The 25,837-nt window shown below is 56.5% G+C and overlaps 1 protein-coding gene across 3 annotated transcripts in view; it reads left to right on the top strand.

The window, feature by feature from the left end:
• Positions 1-25,837, top strand: part of Fbxl18 (F-box and leucine rich repeat protein 18) — a 50,500-nt gene that overhangs the window by 965 nt on the left and 23,698 nt on the right. For 2 of the 3 annotated variants that reach the window (XM_060368064.1, XM_060368063.1), the window contains exons 2-4: positions 5,098-5,313; positions 5,704-7,247; positions 14,485-14,703. In XM_060368064.1, coding sequence (XP_060224047.1) covers positions 5,098-5,313; positions 5,704-7,247; positions 14,485-14,703 — 1,979 coding nt within the window. Of the gene's footprint in view, positions 1-5,097; positions 5,314-5,703; positions 7,248-14,484; positions 14,704-20,857; positions 25,562-25,837 lie in introns of those variants that run through there. The other variant, XM_021652976.2, reaches the window with a different exon arrangement.

Raw genomic sequence — 25,837 nt, 5'->3', positions numbered from 1 at the left:
CATATGAGTGCAGGTGTCTGAGGAGACCAGGGGGATCACGTGCACCTGGATTTGGAGTTACTGGTGGTTATCAAACTCCCTGATGTGGGTGCTGCGAACTGAACTCAGGTCCTCTGAAAGAGTTAACTTTTATTTTATTTTTTTGATCTATCTCTCTATCTGTCTATCAATCTATCATGTATACAGTGTTCTGCCAGCATGTGCCTGCGGGCCAGAAGAGGGTGCCAGATCTCATTAGAGATGGTTGTGAGCCACCTTGTGGTTGCTGGGAACTGCACTCAGGACCTTTGGAAGAACAGCCAGGGCTCTTAACCTTTGAGCCATCTCTCCAGCCCCAAGAGTTACCTTTTAACTGTTAACATTAAGCCAGCAAGTGCCTTTCCCCTTGCTGAGCATGATCTCTCTTATTTCACGGGGGCGCGTACTGCAGAGTAGCTGGCTTATGAGCTTCTGGCTGGTGCTCCTGTCTCCTCCTCCCGTCTTTATGTAGCAGTGCTGGGATGTGGGCCCCTGCATCCAGCGTTTTCTGTGGGCACCAGGGCTTGAACTTGGGTCATCAGGTTTGTGTGACAATGTCCTTTGCTCACTTCGCCATCTTCCTGGCCTCTGGGCACACTTTGAAGTCATAGGAGTTTCTTTGCATTTATCCAGTGAGACTTTGAAGTGTTTTGTGGAGTAGATGGGACATGGGCATGAGGACCATGGCAGGGCTCTGCCGGAAGCTGTTCCTCATTTGGAGGAAGCTGGGCTCAGAAGTGTCTCCTTGACTGATGGGGAAGAGTGTGTGGTCTGGCTGAGAGGAGTGAGGTGCTAGAAGGAAGAGTTCCAGGGTAGCCTTGTTGCATGAGCAGCCCTCAGTGAGTCCTGTGGGTGTGCTAGGGATTAGGATGTGTGCTCACGTGGTCCTACAGAGCCCTGACTCAGGGGCCAGCATAGCCACCCAATAAGACTGGAGCCTTCGAGATTAGATCTTGCTGTGCTGCCTAAGCTATTGTCATATTTACAGGTTCAAGCTGTTTTCCTGTTCAGCCTGCTAAGTAGCAGGTAGCGTAGACCCACACTGCTGTGCCTGACTAATTTGTGTGTGTATGTGCTTGTTTGCAAGTGTGGGGGTGCGTGTGGAGGCCCCAGATCAATGTTGTATGTCATCCACAATCACTCTCTACCTTAGGGGAAAAGATTTAATTAATTTTTTAAAAGGTTTATTTATTTGTCACATATACAGTCTGCGCATATAGCTGCATGCTGGAGGAGAACACCAGATCTCATTATAGATGGTTATGAGCCACCTTGTGGGTGCTGGGAATAGAACTCAGGATCTCTGGAAGAGCAGTCAGCAGGAGTACTCTTAACCTTTGAGCCATCTCTCCAGCCCCAATTAATGGTTTTTGAGACAGGATCTCATTATGTAAACCTATGGCCTTTAACTCACAGAGCTCCTCCTGCCTCTGCCTCCTGAGTGCTTGGGATTAAAGGTGTGTCAACAGCTTTTTTGTTTTTTAAGAATTTGTTTTATGTGTTTGGATGTATGTGTACCGTGTGTGCACAGTGCCCACAGAGGCCAGGAGAGTTGGCTCCCTTGGAGTTAAAGGTGGCTGTGAGCCATCGTGTGGGTGCTGAGAACTGATCCTGGGTCCCGTCAGAGCAGCTAGTGTTCCTAACAGCTGAGCCGTCATCCCTCCAGCCCCTCCACCTCGTTGAACCTCCCTGAGCCTGTTAGGCTGGCTGTGCAGGCACCGGCAGGGACCCTACTGCCTCCCCGTTGCTGGGATTGCAGCTGCAGGCTGCCACTCTGGGCTTTTAACAAGGCTGCTAGGGGTCCAAGCTCAGGGGCTCCTGCTTGCATGGCAAGCTCCTCACTAGTCAGCCGTCTCCCCAGAGAACAAGAGAGACTGCCAAGGTCATGCTGGCAAACCTGGCACCGAAATCCAGGCTGAGAACTGCCTGGCAGTTGGAAGGAAGACTCAGCAGACAGGAAGTTGTTGGAAACCTTAAAGGTAGTTGTTGTTGTTTTCCAAGACAGGGTTTCTCTGTGTAGCCTTGGATGTCCTGGACTCACTTTGTAGACCATGCTGGCCTCATAGAGATCCGCTTGCCTCTGTGCCCAAGTGCAGGGATTATTGGCGTGTGCCACTGCGCCAGGCTCCTTGTTGGTTTTTGTTGGGATGGGTGTAGTCCAAGCCGCCCTTTGCTTTGAAATCCTGCCTCATCCTCCTAGGTGCTAGGGTTGCAGACGTGTGCCACACACAGGTACATGGAGTAGTTCTCAATTTATGCTCTTGTTTTTTGGCTCTGGGACAACAGGGGGTCTGGAGAAGAGAGTGGCTGTGGGGTTGGAGATGAAGGCTGAGCTTTGAGCTCTGAGGGAGCCGAGTCACTTGGAAGAATAGAATGAGTGTGTCCCAGGGGCAGTGCCTTTGTCACTCTGGTGAACCGTGAGGCCCTTATTGTCATTCAAGCCCTTTTAGTTTTTTCAAGTTTTCTTCCTTCCTTCTTCCTTCCCTTCCTCCCTCCCTCCTTCTTTCCTTCTTTGTCTCTGTCTGTGTTTGTATGGGTGTGTGCACAGGCCTGTGGTTATGGGTGCAGCACCATGCCTGGCTTCTCAAAGTCTCTAGCCAGCTTTGGAATGTCATAGTTCTAAGCCAATCACGGTCCAGTCAAGCAGCCACAAGTGAACCCCGGCAGGAGCCTGCTGTCAGCAGGGAGGATGGGTATGGCCCAGAGTGGCTGTGATTCGGAGGAGAGCTGGCCTGGTGCTGTGCTTTTTTTTCTTAGGCAATAGAGAAAACAAATCCTTGATCTGCGGAGACGGCTCAGTCAGTCTAGTGCTTGCTGTGCAGCTGCATTTCTGGCAGCCCATACAGAGCAGTGGGGAATGTCTGTGTCTGATCCCACGCCAGTGGGGCAGAGCAGTGGGTCTTGGGTCAGATGAGCTCCAGAAAATCAGGATGGAGACGTGAGAAGACACCCCTGTCCCTGTCTACTTTGTCACATTACCCACACCCTCACGCAATACACACACACAGAGGTGCAAACAAGGAAAGCTGTCTGCAAGATAGAAGTAATAGTGCACACCCATAATCCTAGCTGGCACGCTCTCTCTCTCTCATTCCCTCTCTCTGAGACAAGGTCCTGTTGCGTAGCTTTGGCTAGCCTGGCACTCAGCATGTAGACCAGGACGGCTGGTGTCTTGACATACAGCATGCAGGAAGGGTGACCTGAGGACATGCTAAGCCGAGTGGAGGAGTGAGCTCAGTTCTTGCAGTTCATGTTTGTTTTTTTTTTTTTTTTTTAAGGGGCTGGGGTGTAGCTGCAGGTTAGAGCCCTTGCCTACAATCCGGGAGGTCCCTCTTCTATTCCCAGTACTGCAGATACAGAAACAACCAACCCTCGGGAAGGGAGGCAGGACCATCAGTCATTGAGATCATCAGTGCCTACCTGAGACCCTGTCAATCAAAGAAAACACAGACAAGCCAACAAACAGGGCAGGGGGATGGCACAGTCACTAAGATACTAAGCCTGAAAGCTGAATGCTTTTTCACTGTTTTTTGTAAGACACGATTTTACTGTGTAGCTCTGGCTGTCCTGGAACTCGCTCTGTAGACCAGGCTGGCCTCAAACTCACAGAGATCTGCCTGCCTCTGCCTCCCAAGTGCTGGGATTAAAGGTGTGCACAATCACCAGCTGACAATTTTTAATTCTTTCTTTCTTTCTTTCTTTCTTTCTTTCTTTCTTTCTTTCTTTCTTTCTTCCTTCCTTCCTTCCTTCCTTTCTTTCTTTGGGCTTTTCGAGACAGGGTTTCTTGTCCTTGAACTCACAGTGGTCTGCCTGCCTCTGCCTTTCTGAGTGCTGGGATTAAAGGCATGTGCCACCAAGGCTGGCTAATTTGTGTGTGTGTGTGTGTGTCTGTGTGTCTGTTCTGGGGTGTATGTATATGATTGTAGTTGCCCACAGAAACTAGAAGAGACCGTCAGATTCCTTGGAACTGAAGTTGCAGGCGGTCAGGAGCCACCCAAGATGGGTGCTGGGAACTGACCTCTGGTTCGTGGCAAGAGCAACTTGCACTGTACCCTGGGAGCCATCTCCCAGCTGTGACAACTTAGTTCTCTCCCAAGGCCTACACAGTGGCTAGGAGAACCAATTTCCGTAACCTCACAGGCTGTCCTCTGACTTCCCCGGGCTCCAGGCTCCTGTGCACTGTCTCTGTCTCTCTCTCTTTCTCTCTCTCTCTCTCTCTCTCACACACACACACACACACACACACGCACTTACATATACAGGTGTATAAAACCAAAAATAAAATTCAGCATGGCCTGTACCCACGGGGCTTGCTCAGTGTCTTGCGCAGATGAGCGCTGCTGCCCGGGTCAGTGTGTGTGGGAGGCAGAGCGGCAGCAGGATGGAGGGGTCTGTGGCCTGTGTGTGGTGTGTGCTGTCACCGGGAAAGGCTGCGGTGGCTCAGCATGCCCAGCACCCATGAAGCCCTGGGTTCCATTCCCAGCACTGGGAAAATTGGGCCTGGCGGTGCATTCCTGTGATCCCAGCCCTTGGGAGGTGGAGACAGGAGGATCACGAGGCCAGGGTCACTCTCGGCTAGTCTGTGGTCAGTCTGGGCTACATGAGACACGGTTAAAAAGGAAAGACAGAAAAGCGAGTAGAAGTCATTGTGGAGAGCCAGGCATGGTGGCATTTGTCCCGGCACCATGTCCATGCTCAGGCTGGGCTACATAGAAAGTTCAGGGGCAGCCTGGGCTACACAGCAGGCGCTGTCTTACATCCTGGAAGAGCCAGAACACTTGGTCCTTGGCTGAAAGAGGCCATCGCTGTTCTTCCTCACCCTGTCTGCTGGTTTGCAGTCCTGAGAGGGGATTCTGGGAAACGGTGTCCTCTGCCGTGCAGTGAAGTTGGTAAACCTTCTCAGCTGTGGGGGCAGGGCCTCCTGTGCGTGCATCCCTGGTGCTGGGCTGCCAGGTGCATGCTATCCACCTGACAGGGTGTTTTTTGTGGGTGCTGGGGATCCAAACTCGGGTCCTTTCGCTTGTCCAGCCAGCATCTCAAGACATGCCCACCCCTCCCTCCGCTGCCCCTCCCTTCCAGGACATGTCCAACGATGACGATGCTGCCCCCACAGCGGCAGAGGCGGCAGGTGACACCCACCTGCTGGGCTTCTCGGATGAAATCCTGCTGCACATCTTGAGCCACGTCCCCAGCACAGACCTGGTTCTCAATGTGCGGCGCACGTGCCGGAAGCTCGCGGCCCTGTGCCTGGACAAGAGCCTGGTGCACACCGTGTTGCTGCAGAAGGACTACCAGGTGCGGCGGGTGGGCGGGCGGGAGCAGGGCCAGCCTGTGGGCGCGGGGACAGGCCCTGCTGTCCACACAGAAGGCCGCGAGGCCCGGAATGGGCGTCGGGACACGCCGAGTGACAGAGCCAGGGAGGAGCAGGGTAGGTGGGGGTGTGCCTCTCGGCACCCGGTCGTGGTGCAGGTACAGGTTTTAAACTTGTAATGCTCCTGCCTCAGCCTCCCGGGTCTTGGGACCCCGGGCCCTGCTAGCAAACATCTTTCACTTTGTTGTTGGGAGCGGGGCTCCCTTGACTGCTGGCAGTGATAGGTGTGTGGGAGGGCAAGGCCCGGCCGCGTTCCTCTGGGCGGGAGCCGGGAATAGCCAGGACCCCTGTCTCCCGCCCGTCCCGTTCTGCAGGCCAGCGAGGACAAGGTGAAGCAGCTGGTGAAGGAGATTGGCCGCGAGATCCAGCAGCTGAACATGGCGGGCTGCTATTGGCTGTCGGGCTCCACCATCGAGCACGTGGCCCGCTGCCACAGCCTGGTGAAGGTGAACCTGTCGGGGTGCCACCTCACCTCCCTGCGGCTGTCCAAGGTGCTCTCGGCCCTGCAGCACCTGCGCTCGCTGGCCATCGACGTGAGCCCCGGCTTCGACGCCAGCCAGCTGAGCAGCGAGTGCAAGGCCACGCTGAGCCGCGTGCGCGAGCTCAAGCAGACGCTCTTCACGCCGTCGTACGGCGTGGTGCCCTGCTGCGCCAGCCTGCAGAAGCTGCTGCTCTACTTCGAGATCCTGGACCGCACGCGCGAGGGCGCCGTCCTGTCGGGCCAGCTCATGGTGGGCCAGAGCAACGTGCCGCACTACCAGAACCTGCGCGTCTTCTACGCGCGCCTGGCGCCGGGCTACATCAACCAGGAGGTGGTGCGGCTCTACCTGGCGGTGCTCAGCGACCGCACGCCCGAGAACCTGCACGCCTTCCTCATCTCCGTGCCCGGCAGCTTCGCCGAGAGCGGCGCCACCAAGAACCTGCTGGACTCCATGGCCCGCAACGTGGCCCTGGACGCCCTGCAGCTGCCCAAGTCCTGGCTCAACGGCTCCGCCCTGCTCCAGCATATGAAGTTCAACAACCCCTTCTACTTCAGCTTCAGCCGCTGCACGCTGTCGGGGGGCCACCTCATCCAGCGCGTCATCAACGGGGGCAAGGACCTGCGCAGCCTGGCCAGCCTCAACCTCAGCGGCTGCGTGCACTGCCTGTCGGCCGACTCGGCGCTGCGGAAGGCGGAGGACGACATCGACAGCGGCATCCTGGAGACGCTGGTGGAGTCGTGCCGCAACCTGCACCACCTCAACCTCTCCGCCGCCCACCACCACAGCTCCAACGGCCCGGGCCGCCACCTCTGCCAGCTCCTGGCCCGCCTCCGCCACCTGCGCTCCCTGTCCCTGCCCGTGTGTTCCGTGGCTGACTCGGCACCCCGGCCCGACCGGGCCCCCGCCCCGCCGGCCATGCACGCCGTGCCCCGGGGCTTCGGCAAGAAGGTGCGCATCGGGGTGCAGACCTGCCCCAACCCCTTCGCCGGCCAGTCGGCCCCGCAGCCCGCCTCGGTGTTCTGGGCCCTGCTGAAGAAGCTCCCGTTTCTGGAGCACCTGGAACTGATCGGCTCCAACTTCTCCTCAGCCATGCCCCGCAATGAGCCCGCCATCCGCAACTCCCTCCCGCCCTGCAGCCGGGCACAGAATGTCGGGGACTCGGAGGTGGCTGCCATCGGCCAGCTGGCCTTCCTGCGGCATCTGACGCTAGCCCAGCTGCCAGGCATGCTGACAGGCTCCGGACTAGTGAGCATTGGCCTACAGTGCCAGCAGCTGCAGTCCCTGTCGCTGGCCAACCTGGGCATGATGGGGAAGGTGGTGTACATGCCCGCTCTTGCCGACATGCTGAAGCACTGCAAGCGGCTGAAGGACCTGAGGTGAGGAGCTGAGGTAAAGGTTAGAGGACCTGAGGTGAGGCGCTGAGGTAAAGGTTAGAGGACCTGAGGTGAGGGGCTGAGGTAAAGGTTAGAGGACCTGAGGTGAGGGGCTGAGGTAAAGGTTAGAGGACCTGAGGTGAGGGGCTGAGGGGCTGAGGTGAGGAGCTGAGGGGCTGAAGTAAAGGTTAGAGGACCTGAGGTGAGGGGCTGAGGTTTGAGGGGTTGAAGTTAAAGGGCAGAGGACCTGAGATGTGAAGGGCCAAGGGCCGGAGGTGGGGACCTGAGGGCCTGAGGGCCTGAGGTGCGAAGAGCGGAAGACCTCAGTTTTCTCTAGGGCTTCTAAGGTTTGCAGATGCAATCAAGGTGCAAGTAAGGTGGAGCTTAGAGCCAACACGGGCCTGTCCTGGGGATCAGAGGCAAGAGGGGCCTTAGTGTCTGCAGGGATGGCCTCTGGAGGCTGGGGTCATGGCACGGAGGCAGGGCTCCAGAGTTCAGCATTTCATCCTCACACTTACATGACCCCCTAGCTTCGTTTATTCCACAAAATGCTACTTCATGTACAACGTATGGTGTTAAGAACATTTTTTAGATTTATTTCCATGTAAGCGTGTGTTTCGCCTGTATGCACATCTGTGGCACCACTGAGTTATTGTGAGCCATCATGTGGGTGCTGAGAGCCAAACCTGGGTCCTCTGGAACAGCAGCCAGTGCCCCTAACCGTTGAGCCATCTCTGCAGGGCTGTGCCCCATTTCCCGCAGCTTCTTTTGAGACAAGGTCTCACTATGTCTCCTGGCTGGCCTGGAACTTACCGTATAGAACAGACTGGCTTTGAATTCACAGATTTACCCCTGTTTCTGCCTCCTGAGTGCTGGGATTAAAGGTGTTCTCCACTATCCTCACCCTCAAATTTTGTTATTAGTGTGTGTGTGCATAGAGCATGTCTGGAGGCTAGAAGACAAGTTTGCGGAGTTCTGTCCTCCCACCTTCATACGGTCCTGAGGGTTGGGTGGAAGCCTTTAGATTTCCCCAGCGTGTGCCTTAACCCCTTGAGCCATCTCCCTTTTCCACACCTTATTTCCTCAGACAAGGCGTCTCACTAGGACTGATCATTTGGCTGGCCAGTGAAATCCTAGGGGTTATAGACAAGTGTGGCCTGCCTGGGCTTTACAAGGCTGCTCGCTGGGGATTTGAACTCAGTTTCTAATCTTTGCTAGCAAGTGCTCTTACCCACCGAGCCTTACCCAAGGCCGCTCAGTGATTCTTGGAGGGTGTGAGGCAGTTGGCTGCCAGCATGTGACTTGAGTTCCAAGGCAGCTTGGGTTGTAGCAGCAAGATCCTCTTCCTCTTCCTCAACAAAGCCAGAAGCACAGAGCATGACAGTCTGCTCCGACCTCCTTGATTCAAAGCAGCAGGTGTCGCAGGCAGGAGGGGGATGGGGCAAAAGGTGCAGGCCAAGGGGTGCTGAAGGCCTCAGCTGGGAGCTGCTGCCGGTGGCCTGTGGGGGACAAGAGCAGGCAGGATGGGGAAGCATCATCTCAGAGAGGAACTCCGACCAGGAGTGGTGACCTTGAGGAGGGTGGCAGTGGCAGGACCCATCCTGGAAACAGGGAGGAAATAGAGCACACAGCCTCAGAGGACCCTGCCATGAGCACTGTTCTTGAGGAGCATCGAAGGTTCAAGACCTGCCTGGGCAACTCAGCAAGACCCTGTCTTGAAATAAAAGCTTTACGAAAGGCTTGGGGATGTTCTCAGTGGGAGAGTGCTTACTTGGCTCAAGACCCTGGGTTTAACTCCTGGTATAAACTTCCTGGTGTTTACAGAGCAAGCATGGAGTAGCTTCACCCTGAACACATGAAATATGTCCTTTTGTTACCACCCAACATTTAATGGATAAGAATTCCGTTGTGTCCCAGCACGACTTGGGAAGCAGACACAGGTGGATCTCAGTGTGTTTGAAGCCAGTCTGAGTTATACAGTGAGTTCTAAGCCAACCAGGGCTACATAATAAGACCCTGTGTCAAAAACCTAAAAAGGGGGGGGGCAGATTATTTTGTGGTGCTATGAACCGAACATGGAACACACACAGGTCTTGTTCCTCTACCTCTGAGCCACACCCAGCCCCTCACTAGGGGCTTCTAGGCAGGTGCTCTACCTCCGAGCCACACCTCCTAGTCCTTGGATATTTGAGATAGGTTTGGTCTAGCCGAAGATGGTCTCTAACTGATGGTCTTTTTACCTCATCTGTAATTCCAGGCATGCACCCCACAAACAGTGAGGGCCTTGCATATTCTAGGGAAGCACTCTACCACTGAGCTCTCTCTCTGGCTCTTTTTACTTTAAGCAACTTGCTCAGGCTTGTCTTGAACTCACCATCATCCAGGAAGGCCTTGGACTCCTGATCCTCCTACCTCAGCCCCCAGAGCATTTGGGATCACAGGTGTGTCCCATTAGGCCTTGATTGTAAGCTTGTTTTTTTTTTTCTTCTGGGACAAGGTCTCACGCATTCTAGGCTGGCCTCACCCTTTCTCTGTAGCTGAGGAGAACCAGAACTCTGATTGTCCCGCCTCTGCCTCTCAAGTACTGGGACTATGGTGTGCTTCACTGTTCTAGGGCTGCGCAGGACATACCATGTGGTGAGGCCCCAGGTTCTGGGCAGGCAAGAGGGGGTGGGACTTAGGGACTCTGCCAGCCCATAGCTGTTTCGGGGGGAGGCCACAGAGGGGCCACAAAGTCATGTCTTAGCCTAAAGAGACTTGACATGGCTGCCCCTCTCCCCAGTACAGCTACTGCCTCTTTGGTGCCTGTCTAGGTTACTGTGGCTGTGATGAAGAGCCATGGCCAAAGGCAACTGGAAGAGGAAAAGGCTTATTTGGCTTATGCCTCTATCTCCCTGTTCCTCACCGAAGGCAGACAGGACAGAAGGCAGTCAGAGCGGGAAACTGGAGGGCAGGAGCTGATGCAGACGCCATAGAGGGCTGCTTCTCACTGGCCTGCTCAGCCTGCTTTCTTATAGAAAGGACCGCTGTGCTAGAAGTGGGACCACCCATGATGGGCTGGGCCCGCCCACATCAATCACTAATCTGGAAAAAAAAAAGCCCTACAGATTCATCTGCTTGCAGCTGGAGGCATTTTCTCAATTGAGGTCTCCTCCTCCAAGATGACCCTAGCTTGTGTCAAGCTGACATAAGACTAGCCAACGCAGGGGCTGTGCCAAGGTCCAGGCACAAAGATGACCTTTCCCCCACGACATCCATGGCTGCCACTGTGGAAGCTGGAGCGGGAATCCTCTCCCCTGTCACTCCAGGCCAGACCTTTGCTTTGGCTTCAGGACCCACGAGGGAGGACAGGGGGAAGACAGGCCATGTCCTTTGCTTTTGTTCCCGCCTCCACCCCCCAGCTTCAGTGTGACAGGAAGTAGCCCGTCCTGTGCTGCTCGCTTCCATAGCTGCTTGGTGAGGCTGTGAGCTCTTTTCTGTCCTCCTTGGAGCACAGCCATACTGAGGTTCTCTGTGTTTTCTGCCCCATCTGGTCACCTGCCCTGCTGCTCCAGCTCCGTGCTCGGCCGAGCAGACCCACAGCCCTGGTGGCGTCTGTGGACAGGAGTGGACAACAACCCTGCCTGGTGTCCGTGTGGGGCATCCTGTGCCTTCCCTCCCCTTGATACTCGTGCTAGCAATCTGCTTGTGGGCCTTCTTCCTCCCCCAATGTGGAGCTCCTCATCAGTTGATTGCGATGCCATGTGCCTGAAGTCCCCCAACTCAGGAGGCTAAGGCCTGAGTTCAAAGTCAGCCTGGGCTGAAACTGTCTTCAAAAGCAGCACCCCCTCCCAAAAAAAATAAAAAAAGAAAAAGAAAAAGTCAGCCACATGTAGTGACTACATGCCTGCCTTATATCCTGGCACTCTGGAGGTGGGGGCAGGCATTCAGGGTCAGGGTCATCCTTGGCCCCATAGTGACTTTGCAGCCAGTCTGGGCTACATAGACCCTGTCTTAGCAGCAACAAAAATAGGACAAAGTTACTGAAACCCTCTGCATTAATGAAAGCTGTAGCTGCAGCCGGCACAGCAGCCATCCCTCCTCCATCCTCACATCTGCCTTTTTGTATTTCCCAGGCGTATAGACGGATGCTCTTCTCCTTGGCTGCATCTCTCTCCCTGTGGCCACTGGGCCTCTGTTTCCTTACTGCTTCCTTTGTGGTGTCTCTCAACACTTGTGTCTTCCTGTGCCTTTCCTGTCACACCTCTGGCCTTTCCTGAAGCCAGTTAGTGCATGCGTGGCCATTGTTTGCCAGAACTCCATCTGCATCACAGACACAGACATGGGCTGGGTGCGCAGCTCGGTCAGTACAGGGCTTGCCTGGCACACGAGGTCTTAGGTTCCATCCTCGGTACCTCATGAACTGTGTGACACACACCTGTGAAACAAGCTTTGGAGGGTGGGCAGAAGGAAGAGGAATAGAAAATCAAGGTTATCTCTCCTTAGGTACATGTTTTGGCCAGCCTGGGCTATATGAGTCTGTTTCAGAAAAAAAAAAAAAGATAGAGAGAGGAAGGAAGGAAGGATGGATCCAAGAACATCTTTGGTGGCTGTCTCCTTTGCTGGGCCATCACTGTTGCCTACTTCTATGATTAGGATCATTTCATAAAATCAAGGAGCCCAGTGAACCTTTGAATCTTTCAGAGCCAAGATCTTTCTGGACCTTGCTGTCTTGCTGTCAGTGTTTGTTTTCCACCGGTCCATCAAGCCTTGTGTTTTTGCAGTAGGTGTGGTGGTGCACACCTATAATCCCAGCTCTTGGGAGGCTGAGTTGGGAGGATGGTGAGTCCCAGGCCAGCCTGGGCTATCTATTGGTTTGTCCCTGGCACCTGGCATTCTCCCCAGAAGCAGGACTGTGTGTGCATCGTCATAGGCCTGCAGGCCCTGGATAAATTCGTCCTGTAGGTCTCCCTGACAGCTTGATGACAGTTGATAGCGTGTCTCTGCCCAGGCCCCAGCCTGCGCCGGCAGCCGCAGAACCATCTGCTGTGTAAGGTACTGCCTGTTCTGAACAGGCACAGGCTTCCAGAACACAGCCAAATGGCCCTGTTCCCCTGGACCGCTGCCTCCTGAGGCAGGCGAGCCCAGGGCTGCTGCAGCAGGTGGCAGGCGCCAGCTGTAGGCCCAGGAGGCTCTGCTCGCTCTAGAGCTGCTTCCTGAGGCTGCGGGGGCTGCAGGGTGCCTGCATTTTTCGGGGGAGTGTTCCGATGGCAGCCCTGGGAATCCCAGGCTCACCTGCAGCCGCCTCCACCCCAGCCTGCCTCGAACCTGAGCTTGTCTCAGCCAGGCTCCCTGTGGGGCGGAGGTGCCACCGGGACAGGTTGTTCTGGCTGTGGGTTTGGGGCGTGCCCCTGCAGTGAGCGGCTCACGTGTCAGGCAGAACAGAGTGCCACCTTTCCCACGGCTGGAGGCGGGGTATTACCCTGAGTCACCCTGCGCGTCCTGGGCGGAAGCGGGAGAGCTGCTTGAGCCAGGCCTGGCACGGGCTCAGGCATACCTTTGAGCTGTGCTTCTGCCTCATCCTGCATGGCTCAAGAGTGTAGCATCAGAAGGGACGGGGCAGTCACCCCAGAGAGCAGCGTGGGGGTGGGAGGTCTGACCCCCAGATGGCTGAGAGTTTGAGCCATCTGGGAAGGGGTCAAGTTGGAATGAAGTCAGGTCTGGGTAGATTGCATCTCCTTGTTCCCTGCCTGCCGTCAGGTGCCTTAGATGGCACGCACCCACATTAGGTCAGTACCTCAGCCGTGCTGGGTGCTGTGACCCAATCACCCCGCCAGTGCTCATTACTCACACCAGGTTGAACTCTGTGGCAGATGACATCTTTCAGGGCAAGGTTACGTAAGGGGCTATCTAGTTGGGAAAAGGTTTGAAAGTATGTGCAGGACATATTGCATAACTCAGTTGGCCTGGGGACGCTGGATCTTGGTGCAAGTCCATACTGCCACCTAGTGGTGGAGCTGGCAGCTGCTGCCTGGTCCATCTCCTGCTGTGGGGAGCATTGGGGATGGTGGGGGCACACACACACACACACACACACACACACACACACACAGTCTGGGCCCATGGAGAGGTGGCTCAGTAGTTAAGAGCATATACCAGAGGACCTGGGATTCAGTTCTAGGGGATCTGATGGCCTCTTCTGCCATCTTGGGTACAAGCCAGACACACATACATGCAGGAACTCACACATATTTGTATTAAATATCAATAATTTTTAGAAATATAATAAGGGAAGAATCAGTTAAAAATTCCAAGGTGGGGCTCCTCCTCAGTTGGAGGAGCAGCATGACCCCAGAGCTTGGCCTCCTGCAGGGGACTAGTTCCCACAGGTGGTCTCTGCTCCCAGCCCTGGCTGCTCTTCCAAAGGACCTGGTTTCAATTCCCAGCACCCACATGACAGCTCACAGCTGTGTGTAGCCCCAGTTCCAGGGGATCTGACCCCCTCCCACAGACATAGGGGCAGGCAGAACACCAGTGTATTTATAGTTATGGCTGTGAGCCTAGCCTTTAACGGCTGAGCCATCTCTCCAGCCCACCAGTGTATTTAAAACGAAAAAATTTCCAACGTGGCCACCCGTGGTGGCTCACACCTTTAATCCCAGCACTCAGGTGGCAGAGACAGGTGGGTCTCTGAGTTGGAGGCCAGCCTGGTCCACAGAGCGAGTCCAGCACAGCAGGGCTCTGTTACGCAGAGAAACCCTGTCTCAAAAACCAAAACAAAATTCAAATGTAAATGTCACTGGGGTCTCCTTGGGTGATGGAGGTGACTGGGAACCTTGGTGAAGAAGAAGCCCCGGGGCCTCTGTGGCCGGCTCTGTGTCTAGGAATGGCAGCCTCCCTTACCTGGAGCCTGTGTGGTGGGGCTTGTACTCCGGACCAATGACAAGGTGCTGGCCTCAAAGCCCGAGACGCTTCTTTCCCTTCCTGCCCCCTTTCCCAGCCACTCCGGCCCGCTGGACCCCGCCTTCTTCTGCCTGTGTTGGCTGATCTAACTCCGCCATCAGACTGGCTCCCCAGCGTCACGTGCAGACCCTCACAAGGCAGGCGGGTGTGACAGTAGAGGGCAGGGTGGCAGGCCGAGGGAGGAAGGCGGGTGGCCTCAGTGCACGCTGGCGGGTCTGTGGCCAGCGGCCAGCGCGCCTCACCCGGGGTCCAGATCCCGGGAGGCTGGGCCCCAGCACCCACGCCCCTCTCTCCGCAGGCTGGAGCAGCCCTACTTCAGCGCCAACGCACAGTTCTTCCAGGCGCTGGGCCAGTGCTCGTCTCTGCAGCGGCTGTGCCTGGTGTCCCGCAGCGGCACGCTGCAGCCGGACGCCGTGCTGGCCTTCATGGCCCGCTGCCTGCAGGTTGTCGTGTGTCACATGTTCACGGGAGAGTCCCTCACCACCTGCAAGAGCCTGCAGCAGTCGCTCCTCCGGAGGTGAGTAGCATGGCCCGGCACCGTCGTGGGTGGCTGGGAGGTCTCGGACAGAACCAGTGTCAGGACCCAGCGTCCTCGGCCCAGCCGCAGCTCTGGGGAGATGGGACCTCAGACCCCAGCAGCACTGGGGTTCCCACCAGTTCCCACAGGTGGTCTCTGCTCTCAGCCACATAGAAGGCTGAGGCAGAAGGATCCCGGGAGTTTAGGGCTAGCCTTGGCTACAGAGTTTATTCTGGATTCTGGGAGCCAAAGCTCATTCACTGTGTCTGATTGCCTGTCCTCATCACTGGGAAGGCTCCACCTTTGGTTGTTGAGTCAGGGTCTCTCTGTGACCCAGGCTAGCCTGGGTCTCACTGTGTGGAGCAAGTTGCTAGAACCCCTGGCCCCTCCCACCTCTGCCTCTGCAGTGCTGGGATCTCCTGCTGTGAGCCGCTGTGTCCAGGGCGCCCCTTTTGCTATTGGCATGTGAGGATCTAGGTTCCGGCGATTTTTAGGGTCTCCAGGACCTTGGGTACAAGCACGCCATCCTTCATGGCTGCTGTGCTGTGCCTGATGGTCTTCTGTCCCCGTGTCCACTTTGCTCTTGCATGCTCCTGGCAGCCATGGTTTATCCGTGTTTTTGATCACTTCTTCACGTATCGGAATAGACTTCCAGTGTTTATATTTTGTGTCACATTTGTACATTTCTTTACTGTGTGTGTGTTTGTGGGATGCAGCTATGTAGAGGTCAGAGGACGGCTGTCGGGTTAGTTCTCCTGCCACAGGAGCCCTGGGAGGTGAGTGTGTCAGCCGCACTCACAGATGAGGTGACCGAGGCAGGGAGCACCAGGGCCAGTCGGCAGCATGCGGGACAGAACTGCACATTAGAAGGGAGACAGAGGCTAGGTTTGGTGCTACAGGCCCGGGATCCAGCAAATCAAGAGGCTGAGGCAGAACTGGGAGTTTGGGTCAGCCTGGGCTACATAGAGAGTTCAAGGCCAGCTTGACCTATACAAGCCCATTTCAAAAAAAACAAGTAAGGGCCTGGGAGTCTGGCTTAGCTGGTAGGGTGCTTGCCCAGCGGGCACCAAGCCCCGGTTCAGCTCTTACAGCTCGCGGTGATGCACACGACTCAGTTAAGAGTGCTCAGCGCAGCCCTGAGGTCCCGGGGCAGAGGCAGGCGGAACTCTGCGTTCCAGGCCAGCCTTGTTCCGGAGAGACTTCCAAGACAGCCAGGGCTACACAGAGAGACCCTGTCCCAGAAAAACAAACGAGGGCTTACGGCTCTGCAGGGGACCAGGTGGCTCACAGTTGCCTGTGACACAGTTCAGGATATCTCGAGATCTCTCCCGGCCACTTTAGGCACCGGCGTAGATGTGGAGCACAGAAGCTCATGTGGGCACACGTACATGCACGGCCCTAAATACGTCAGTCAGTCTCTGCGGTGCCCCTGCTGTAACGACCTGTACTCCCAGCACTAGGGTGATGGAGGCAGGATTCAAGGTCCTTCTCCGCTACCTAGTGAGTTTGAGGCTAGCCTGGGCTACGTGAGACCCAGCCTTAAGAAAATGTAAATCAGGAGAGAGGGAGCTGTGTGAGGAGCCCCTCAGGGTAAGTGCTGAGTCCTGACCCAGGCCAGCACAAAGCCTTCCTCTCCCATGTTGCTGGGCAGTTCTGGCTGTTCAGTGGAGGCCTCTGCTGCCATGACAGCATGACAGCCACCTTTCCCGGTGGCTGCTGGGCTGCTGGCTGCTGGCTGCTGGCATCTGCGGCCTCACAGTCAAGCCAGGGCCCTTCAGGAGCCCGCTGTGTGGGTGCTCTCCCGCAGGGCTCCAGCAGGTGGCAGTAGTGCTCTCAGCAGCCAGCTACCGGGTGAAAAGAAACAAGAGCACCTGTCCACTTTCCTGAAGTTTATTTGTTGGGTTGGTTGGTTTAAAAGGTTTTTTTGGGTTTTTGTTTTGTTTTGTTTTTTTAGACAGGGTCTTTGTATCTCAGGCCAGCCTTGACCCACTGTGTAGCCGAGGATGACTTTCAGCTCCTCATTCCCCTGCCTCCACCTCCTGAGTGCTGGGATTACAGGAGTGTAACATCACTCTTGGGGAAGCCCAAGCCAGCCTTAAATTTGTGGCAATCCTCCTGTCTCAGCCACACAGAGCAGCCCCCAGTGTGCTACTCTTCTTGCGTGGAGAGCTCGGGGAAGCACTGGGGTCCCCGGCCCCTCACCGGGAGTGTGGAGGTCTGGCCAACAAGGCTGGGCCCATGGCCCTGCCCCTCTCCTCACTTCTGCACCTAGTAGCCCACTGGGAGCTGGATTGCATGCCCTTCATGCCCCTCCCCTATTTGGGCCACTTTGTTCCATACAAGGTCTGAATTCAGCGTCCAGGGACCAGGCTTGGTGACAGAGATTCCCGGTGGTCCCTGGGGTTTGTGGCCTCTCAGGGCGATGAGCAGAAAGAAGTGTGTCTGTCCATCTATCTGAGTCCTAACCTTCCACATCACTCCTGAGCTCAGCGCACACACCCGCCCAGCACTGCCCCTGCCTCTTTCCATAGTCTCACCTTTCCTGGAAACTGGTACTAGCCAGTCTCGTACATGGCCACCTTGCCTGATGGTGTCTGCCTGCGGTACCGTGGCATCAGGGTCTGGGCCCTGGCATGTGGCTGAGCTGACTCTGGACCTCTCTTTCTCTCTCCTCGGACCCGGCAGGCAAGGAGTCTTCTTAAGTCGCCCGCTTCCTTGGGCTCTCCCACTTGGCCCTGTTTCTTGCCAGGCCTTGTAGGCCCTGGAGATGGGGGCCCCTGTGTCATCTGGTCTCATGATTTCCAGTGAGAGCTGGGCACAGTGGCACTGTGGAGGTCTAGCCTTCGCCATGTCTCACCAGCCCGAGGTCCTAAGTCTCCTCCCAACTTTGTCTCTGGGGAGCAGTCACATCTCTCAGGCACAACTGAAACCTTCTGGTGACAGACCAGCCAGTTCCCTGCCCAGCCTGGGCAGGTGTGACGCGGGTACTGTGCCAACCATCCCACCCCGTACCATCTTCCTGGGGGGTTGAGATTGGCTTCCTGGATTTCCTCCTGTTCTGCTTGCTTTAGCCTCTGTTCTAGCTGCTTTAGCATCACCACATGGCCCAGGCATGCCAGCCTAAGTCCTGTGTAGGATTTTCCAGGTCCTGTTTCCTCCTTGAAGCATGGCCTGAGCCCAGGAGCATGCGTGATAGCCCCTGGCACAACCCAGCCATTAGCAAAGCCAGTGTAGGGAGGGCATTGCTGCTGCTTTCCCGGGGCAGTTCCCAACCTCACATCTGTGAGCCAGAGGCCTGTGTGAGTGTCCGCAGCCTCTGCCCTGAGGACTCAGGAGTCCTAAATCTGAGTACAAGGCGCTGTCCTCCACTGTGGTGGCTGCATCACTCTCTTGAGGACCAGTTGGCACTGCCTTCCCACGTGGGATCTTAAAGTGTGTTTGTAGCATATGGCCCTGGGAGGCCAACTGGCTGCCGCAGCCCCTGTTGTGTTCCGTGTAGACACGGGAGCATTCTTTCCGTGTGCTTCCAGCTTGCCAGAACCACACTTAGCAGCCCTCCCTCTGCTGCTGCGTTCTGGCAGGCTCTGGCCCGAGGCAGCCCCAGGGGCCCGGCTCCTGGCTGAATGCGCACACGTGGTTCCCCATGCCAGGAGACGGCTCAGTCTGCGTTGGCCTGCAGACCAGCGAGCTCAGATGGAGCGGGAGCGCTTAGGGCAGTGGCGCGAGCCCAAAACATCTCCAAGCACGGAACCAAGCTGGGGTGAGGCGCAGTTGGTAGAGTGATGGCCTGGCATGCACAGAGCCCGTGGCTCCGTCCCCAGCACAGCACAAACTGGGCTTGGCGGTGCAGGTTTACAGTCCCACCACTTGGGAGAAGGAGGATCCAAAGTTCAAGGCTATCCTTGGCTACATGGCAAGTTTGAGGCCAACCTTGGAAACTCGAAATGTGAAGCCTGTCTCAAAAACTCGAAAAACAACAAACAAGCAAAAGGGCAGGCTCTGCTCTGCTCTGTAGCCTGCATGGCTTCTGTAGATGATTGGTCTCTGGGAAGCTGCCTGGCTCAGTGCTGCTCATGGAAGCTCTGGAGTAGGCTGCTAGGGTGTGGACGACTGGCGCCGGCCATGTGGGTCTGCCTCCAGTGGGAGAAGTGTGCCCTGGGTGCTGAGCTAGGTGGCTGCTGAGTTCCAGACCCGGAGAGCACACCCAGAAGCCAGGAGCGGTGAATTGTGAGGTCTGGATAAGATGGCCAGTGCACCCGGGCCCTACCGTGGTGTTGGCAGCATGTAGGGGTCAGTGAGGGACATGGAGGGACCACAGGCCGTTTCAGAGGGAAGAAAGTTTTCAGGTGTTTCATGTGGTAGATCTGTCCATCTGGACGTGGAGCCAAAGTTGATGGGACCTGGAAATTCTGTCCTTGTCCCAGAACCTCCCCTTAGCCAGGTGGCAGTGGTGCCACGCTCCTTTAATTTCAGCACTGAGGAGGCAGAGGCAGGAGGATCTCTGTGAGTTCCAGGGCAGCCAAATCTACACAGAGAAACCCTGATTTCAAAAACAACAACAAAAGAAAGAACCCAGAAACAAAACCTCAACAAAACCCAAACCAAGCAACCAAAAAATGCAGAGCCTCCAGTTGTTTTGTTTTGTTTTCATTTTTATGTGCTTGTGTGTCTGTGTATGTGCATTTGGGTCCAGTACCTGCAGGGGCCAGTAGGGGGTGCTGGAGTTACAGATGGCTGTGAATCACCATGTGGGGGCTGGGAATCCGACTCAAGTCCTGTGCAGGAACAGCCAGTGTGCTTAACCACTCAGCCATATTTCAGTCCCCCCAGAGCCTCCAGTTTCCCTGATGAGCACAGAGTCAGGGTCAGTCAGTGCTGGTCTGAGGGTAGCAAGGCTGTGCCGGTGCTTGGATTGTGTGGTAGCAGCCACTGCCTGCAGCAGCCCAGTGAAGAGGGGCCTGGGGTGTGTCTCCCTCCGGTGCCGACCCCGTACCTCAGCTCTGGTCTGAATCCGTCTTTTCTTCTGTATCTTGTATGGGAGCAGAGTGAGGCAATGTTTAATAACAGTGGGGCAAGGTGTTTCCTGCTTTGGGGCTCCCAGGGCTGCTAACAGGAGCTCTTCGGGCAGAGAGGAGCTAGCTTGAACATCAAGCCTACCAGAGAGTGTTGCCTTCTCTCCCTACCCCTCATCTCACTACAAGTAGGTTCTGCTCCTATTGTTTGTTTTGTTCAAGACAGGGTCTCTCTCTGTAGGCCTGGCTATCCTAGAGCTCACTGTGTAGACCAGGCTGGCCCCGGACTCACAGAGATCCTCCTGCCTCTGTCTCCTGAGTGCTGAGATTAAAGGTGTGCATCACCACGACCAGCTTGTTTTACATTTTAAGGCAGAGTTTTGTGTAGCCCAAGTAAGCATCAAACCTAGTAGGCAGCTGAGGCTGACCTGAACCTCCGACTCCCAGCTCCATCCCCCGCCTGCTGGGACTACAGACGTACGGTTGATGAAGTGCTGGCGACCGGACCCAGGGTTTCGAGGGTGCTAGGCCGCCGCCACCCCACCTAGGGGCATGCCCCGCCTGGCAGCAACTGCACTCTTTTTTCTATAGATTCGTTTATTTATTTTGTGTATATGAGTGTTTTGCCTTCATGTATGTGTGCATCTGTGTGTACCTGGTGCCTGCAGAAGTCAGAAGAGGGTGTTGGATGTCCTGGGACTGGGCAGCTGTGAGCCACCGTGTAAGGACCGAAGCCAGGTCCTCTGTAAGGGCAGCCAGCGCTCTTGACTGCGGAGCCATCTGTCCAGCCCCTGTCGCTGGGTTTTTGTTTATTTTTGAGACAGGTTTCTCTGTGTAGTCCTGGCTGGCCTGGAACTCAGAAGAGCGGGCTGGCCTTGAACACAGAGATCCTGCCTCTGCCTCCAGAGGGCTGGGATTAAAGGTGTGCGCCACCACTGCCTGGCCTGTGCTTCTAGTAGCATACTCATCAGTACTGTGTTCCTCAACTCTCCATGGTCCACACAGATGTTGCGCATGCGTTAAACGCTGTCCAGCCCTGCCCCCGGCGCCCACCAGCCTGCTTTCTGCTCTAGGGATCTCTTCTGAGCTGAGGTGCGTCCTCAGCCCCCGCCTTCCCTGTTAACGGCTGATCTCTGGTTCAGTTTCCAGGCTGAGAGGCCTGCGTTGAACGTCATCATCTTTCCCCTGCTCCACGAGGGCCTGACAGATGTCATCCGAGACGTCCCCATGGTGCACCTGGACGAGATCACCTTATTTAAAAGCAGAGTGGCCGAGGAACCACCGAACCTGTGGTGGTGAGAGGGCCGCCCCGCCCCGCCCTCCTGCCCTGTCAGCCACTCGGCAGAGCCTCCACAAGGGTCCAGGAGCCAGCAGACAGTGGGGCCTTGTTGTGTGACAGAAAGAGTTTCCAGTGTCCAGAGACATTCACTCCAGCCCCCTTCGTCTCTCACTCACTCTTCTGAGTACCCGGGCTCGGTGACAAGAAGTGGTCAGGTGTCAGGAGGGCCACGGATATGACGGCAGTGGATGGCCAGTCTGGCCTTCAGGGCCTGGCCATGCTCCCAGGGGCTCTGTGGGCTGTAGGCCCCCATCCACCAGCTTGCCTCAGCCCGGGGACTGTCCCTCTGCCCCTTTGTCCGTGGTCATCTGCAGTTGAGCTCAGTAATGTGACTGTACCCACACGGGGTCAGGGCGGGCGGGGTTCTCACTGTGAAATACCCAAACGGTCCTGTGAGCCTATGTCTCCTGCTCCTCTTGAGACGGATTTCGGGTGTGGTCCGATGGCACAGCGTCACCTAGTGTGCGTGTGTGAGGCCTGGATTCCATCCCCACCGCAAAGAAAAAGAAAATGTTTTAACCTAATGTGTCTCTGGGATGTTTTCAGCCCAAGGATGCCTGCGGCAGAGGGTCCCCTGGGGCAGGGACTGTAGGGTTGCCTCATCATCCCCAAGCTGAGCCTGAGGAGCTGGTCCAGGCGCCGGGGCGGTCAGAACGCTTCCTGGGAGCTCACAGCCGCTGGCGTTGTTAGGATAGTTGAAAACGGTCGAAGGCAGAGGGGGCTGGAGAGTTAGGGTGCTGCTGTGGTGAGCAGTGCTGCCCTGGACCCCAGGTTCCATCCCCAGTACTGCGAGGTGGCTCACCCCCGTAATCCCAGCACTTAGGAGGTCAAGGCACGAGCTTGGGTTATCCTCCGCCGCATAAGTGAGGTAGAGGCTAACCTGGGCTAGGCAAGAGCCTGTCTCAATCTCAACAAACCAAAAAAAGAAAAGTTGGGAGAGGACCCAGTGTCTGTGAGCTCACTCTGCCCCTCACGGTATCGAGTCTGAGTCAGTAGTCCCTAGAGGGGACTTGTGAGAGGGCTTTAGTCCACTGTGGACACTGGTCCAGACAGCTTCCAGCCTAGACATCACTTGCTGGAGAGGACCCTTTGGTGAGCTGGCCTTTGGGGTTGCGCCTGGCAGCTGGAGCCTGGGAGACCTGGGGCTTCCGACCCAGCTCCGGGGACAGTGTTAGGGAAACAGCCCTCAGGCCCAGGCCCCAAGAAACGTGCCTCTGCCTGGCCCCTTGCTTTTCCAGGGCCTGGCCTGCGGTGTCCTCCCTCCTCAGCCAGTCTCTCTTTCTTAAACATTTGTTTTTTCGTATTTTATGTCCATTGGTGTTCTGATTGTACATATGTCTGTGTGAGGGTGTCAGATCCCCCGGAACAGGAGGTGCAAACAGGCGTGAGCTGCCGTGTGGGTCCTGGGAATTGAACCTGGGTCCTTTGGAAGAGAAGCCAGTGCTCTCAACCACGGAGCCATCTCTCCAGCCCTTCAACCAGTCTCTTGCCAGAGGGACTCCTCCAGAGCCCAAGGTGCTTCTCCCTGCCCTTGTAGCTGAGTGATCTTGACTCCTAGCTAGAGGGATTGCTCTGCCCGGAGGCTGATCCCCAGGGCCGCCCACCCGACCCCGGAGCCCTCGCCCTCGCCCTCACAGACCTACAGTTCTGAGGGCTCTAAGCCTGCCCTGTCCCTTCCTGGCATTGTAGGCCATGGGGTCGGCTGCCGAGGGCCCACCCAGCTGTAGGCAAGGGAGCCGGAGGTGGCGGAACCCCCTCCTTCAGAGCACTAAACTCGACACCCCGATGGCCACCCTGTGGGCTCTCCAGCACCAACTGCTGCACGTCCCAGCCTCTGATGGAAGCAGGCTGCTTGGAGGTGCCAGGTCCCTGTGACAGCCTTCGTCAAGGGCAGTCCCTCGGCTGAGGGGTGACACAGGCTGGAATCCCAGCCCTAGGGAGGCATTTATGTCCAGAAACTGGGCGGGGGGCGGAGGGCCTGGACACAGGAGCACGGGGGTGCAGACCGCCCAAGGAAGCGCCCCAACTAGTATTCTTAGCGTCTCCTGCGCCGGTGCTTTGACTTGAAATGAGAATTTTTCTCCCCCCGCCACCGGGGACGGCATCCGCCAGATGTCAATAGCGTGCTTATTTTCGCTAAGTGCTATTTTGGCCCCGGTGTTAATCGAAATTTATAGCCTGCAGCATTTGACGCCGGGAAAAGAACCCACCCTAATGGTCCCAGATCGGTGGGACTCGGCTGTTAAGTGGCGGGCCATATGCTGCCTGCCGTGAGCATGGCGAGCGCTGGTGTGAGCGCTCGCGCTGGCACGTGGGGAGTGTGTGTCTGTGTGTGCTTGCACGTGCCCGTGTGTGGACGGCTACATGTATGTGCCTGTGCGCATGCATGCGAGCCTGGGTTAGAGAAGGTAGAGAGGAGAAAGGGGGGTGGATTCACCCTGTGTCAGCAGAAATCTCCTGGCCTCCCACGGCTGCCTCAGCCCAGCCCTGACGGCTCTGTCTCCACCTCCTTCACACTTGTGGGGCTTGGGGCGGGGGGCGGGGTTTATTTTTTTATTTTTTTCAAGACAGGGTTCCTCTGTGTAGCCCTGGCTGTCCTGGACTCGCTCTGTAGACCAGGCTGGCCTTGAACCCACAGAGGCCCGCCTGCCTCTGCCTCCCGAGTGCTGGGACTAAAGTTGTGCACCGCCCCGCCCCGCCCATTCTCTTCTGAACACTCCGTGTGCACGCATGCATGTCCCTGTGCAGGTCTGTGTGCCACAGCACCGTGTAGAGGGAGCGGACATCCCGGGTGTTCGGGTGTCTCCGTTCGCCCTCTACCTTGTTTGGGGAGGGCCTCTCGTTCAGTTTGCACACACCAGGCTAGCTGGCCCACCAACTTCCAGGAATCCTCCCGCCTCTACCTTTGTCTCTCCGTGGTAACGAGAGTGGTGTGCTACCACGTCCGGCTTCCTGTGGGCTCTGGGGATCCGAACTCAGGTCCCCAGGAAACAAGGACTTTACCCACCAAGGCATCTCCCCAACCTGCTTCCTGGTTTCTAGGGGGAGGAATTTTACTGGCCAGAGTGAGAGGTGCTTTGCTTTTAAATGACAAGGACAGGCTCCTTTCTGCCAGTGGCCCTTGGAGACCCCATAATAAGGCCATGAGATCCAGACCCAGGCTGTGGCCAGAGAGGGTCCGGCCCAGACACCGAATCTACCAGGGGTCTCACATTTGGGCCTCGGGGCAGATTCGGTGCCCATCAACTGTGTCAGACCCGGAGTTAAAAGCTAATTGCTTAGCAAGATGTTGGGTGCTGGCAGCTGGGCTGTGGGTGCTGAGGGCAAGGCCACACCCCCAAGAAGGATGGACAGCTGCCCTCACACTTCCTCCAGCCTTGGAGAGCTGGAAATTGCTGAACCTTTCTAAGGGAAAGTACAAGAAGCCAAGTGTGATGGGGCGTACCTGTCCTCCCAGCCCTCAGGAGGTGCAAACAGGGTCAGGAGTTCAAGGCCAGCTTTGGTTCCGTAGTGAATTCGAAGCCAGCCTGGGCTGTGTGAGGTCCTGTGTCAGAAGAGATGGGAGTTGGCTTTTGAATGGGGCATGAAGAAATGAGAGGAAATTTTGAGTGGGGCGTGAAGTGTGGCTGCAGGCTGTGGCCCTAGGCTCTGACCTCTCCTGTGAGTGTGACCAGTTCATGGGTACTGGCCATTCTTAGCAGCACCTGCCGTGCTGTTGTGCGGTTTTTGACTGCTCTCATCTGCATCCGGGGCTGCAGGATACGATGGAGGTTTCCAGGCGCTGTGTCAGTACTGCATGCGGTCCTACATTTTCTGCTTAGTGGCAGCACCCACAAATCTTCGGGGGAACAGGGGGAGTGGGCCTTTCTTTGACATCATCAGACCGGGAGCTTGGCTGTACCTGCCCCGCCCCCTGCTCACGCCCCGCCCCCTGCTCACATCCTCCCCACCCCCCCGCAGGCTGGATCTGGCAAGCAGTGCTGTTCAGGGAGGCCGGGGTCTCTGAAGCTGCCGCTGCTGCTGCTGGCCCAGATCCTCTTCAGAACCTGGGCGGGGAGCCACAACCCCAGCAAAGCCCTGACCTCTGTGCTGACAAGGTGATCGCGGGTTATTGTGCAAGGGATGTGTGTGCGAACAAGGGTCCCCACGGCAGGAGGAGCGCGAATGGCGTCTGTAGGCGTGTCTGTGTGTGTGCACAACAGCACACATCCAGGTAGCGCTCAGCGCGCAGTGTGCCACGGCTGGCTGGGGTGTGTTGTGTGTGGCTTTCCCCAGCACCGTTAGAGCTGGGTGCTTAGTGATGGGGCGAGGGCCTTACGACCAGGTGCTCCGTGACCGCCCTGAATCCCGTCCCGCCGGGAGGGCCGCCCGTGGCTGGTGGTACCTGGTAGTGACGCCCACCCAGATGTCACTATGGTGCTGACAAACTACATTCTGAATGGGTGTTTTTATGTAAATCTGTGGCATGTGGAAAATCTCAAATAAACTGAACTTGATTTAGAAAGCAGGCAACTGTGTGGTCCTTCCCGCAGGGACTCCTGACTATCCACGTGTGGCCTGCTTCATAGTCTCAGTTTGGGGGGAGGTTGTCCTTCATTCTTTTTTGAGACAGGATCTCGTGTAGCTTAGGCTGGCTTCAGACCTGATCCGTAGGCAACTCTAGCCTCTGACTCCTAATCCTGCCCCTGCCTCCCGGGTGCTGGGTATCTGGTTGTGGATATCGGTGTTATGGGTTGACCTTGACCTCAGCGGAGCCTGTGGCAAAAAGACCCACACGTGGCCC

The sequence above is a fragment of the Meriones unguiculatus genome, chromosome 15, assembly GCF_030254825.1.
Source record: "Meriones unguiculatus strain TT.TT164.6M chromosome 15, Bangor_MerUng_6.1, whole genome shotgun sequence".
Taxonomy (NCBI): Eukaryota; Metazoa; Chordata; class Mammalia; order Rodentia; family Muridae; genus Meriones; species Meriones unguiculatus.
Note: the sequence above shows the minus strand (reverse complement) of the source record. Positions and strands in the feature narration are given on the sequence as shown.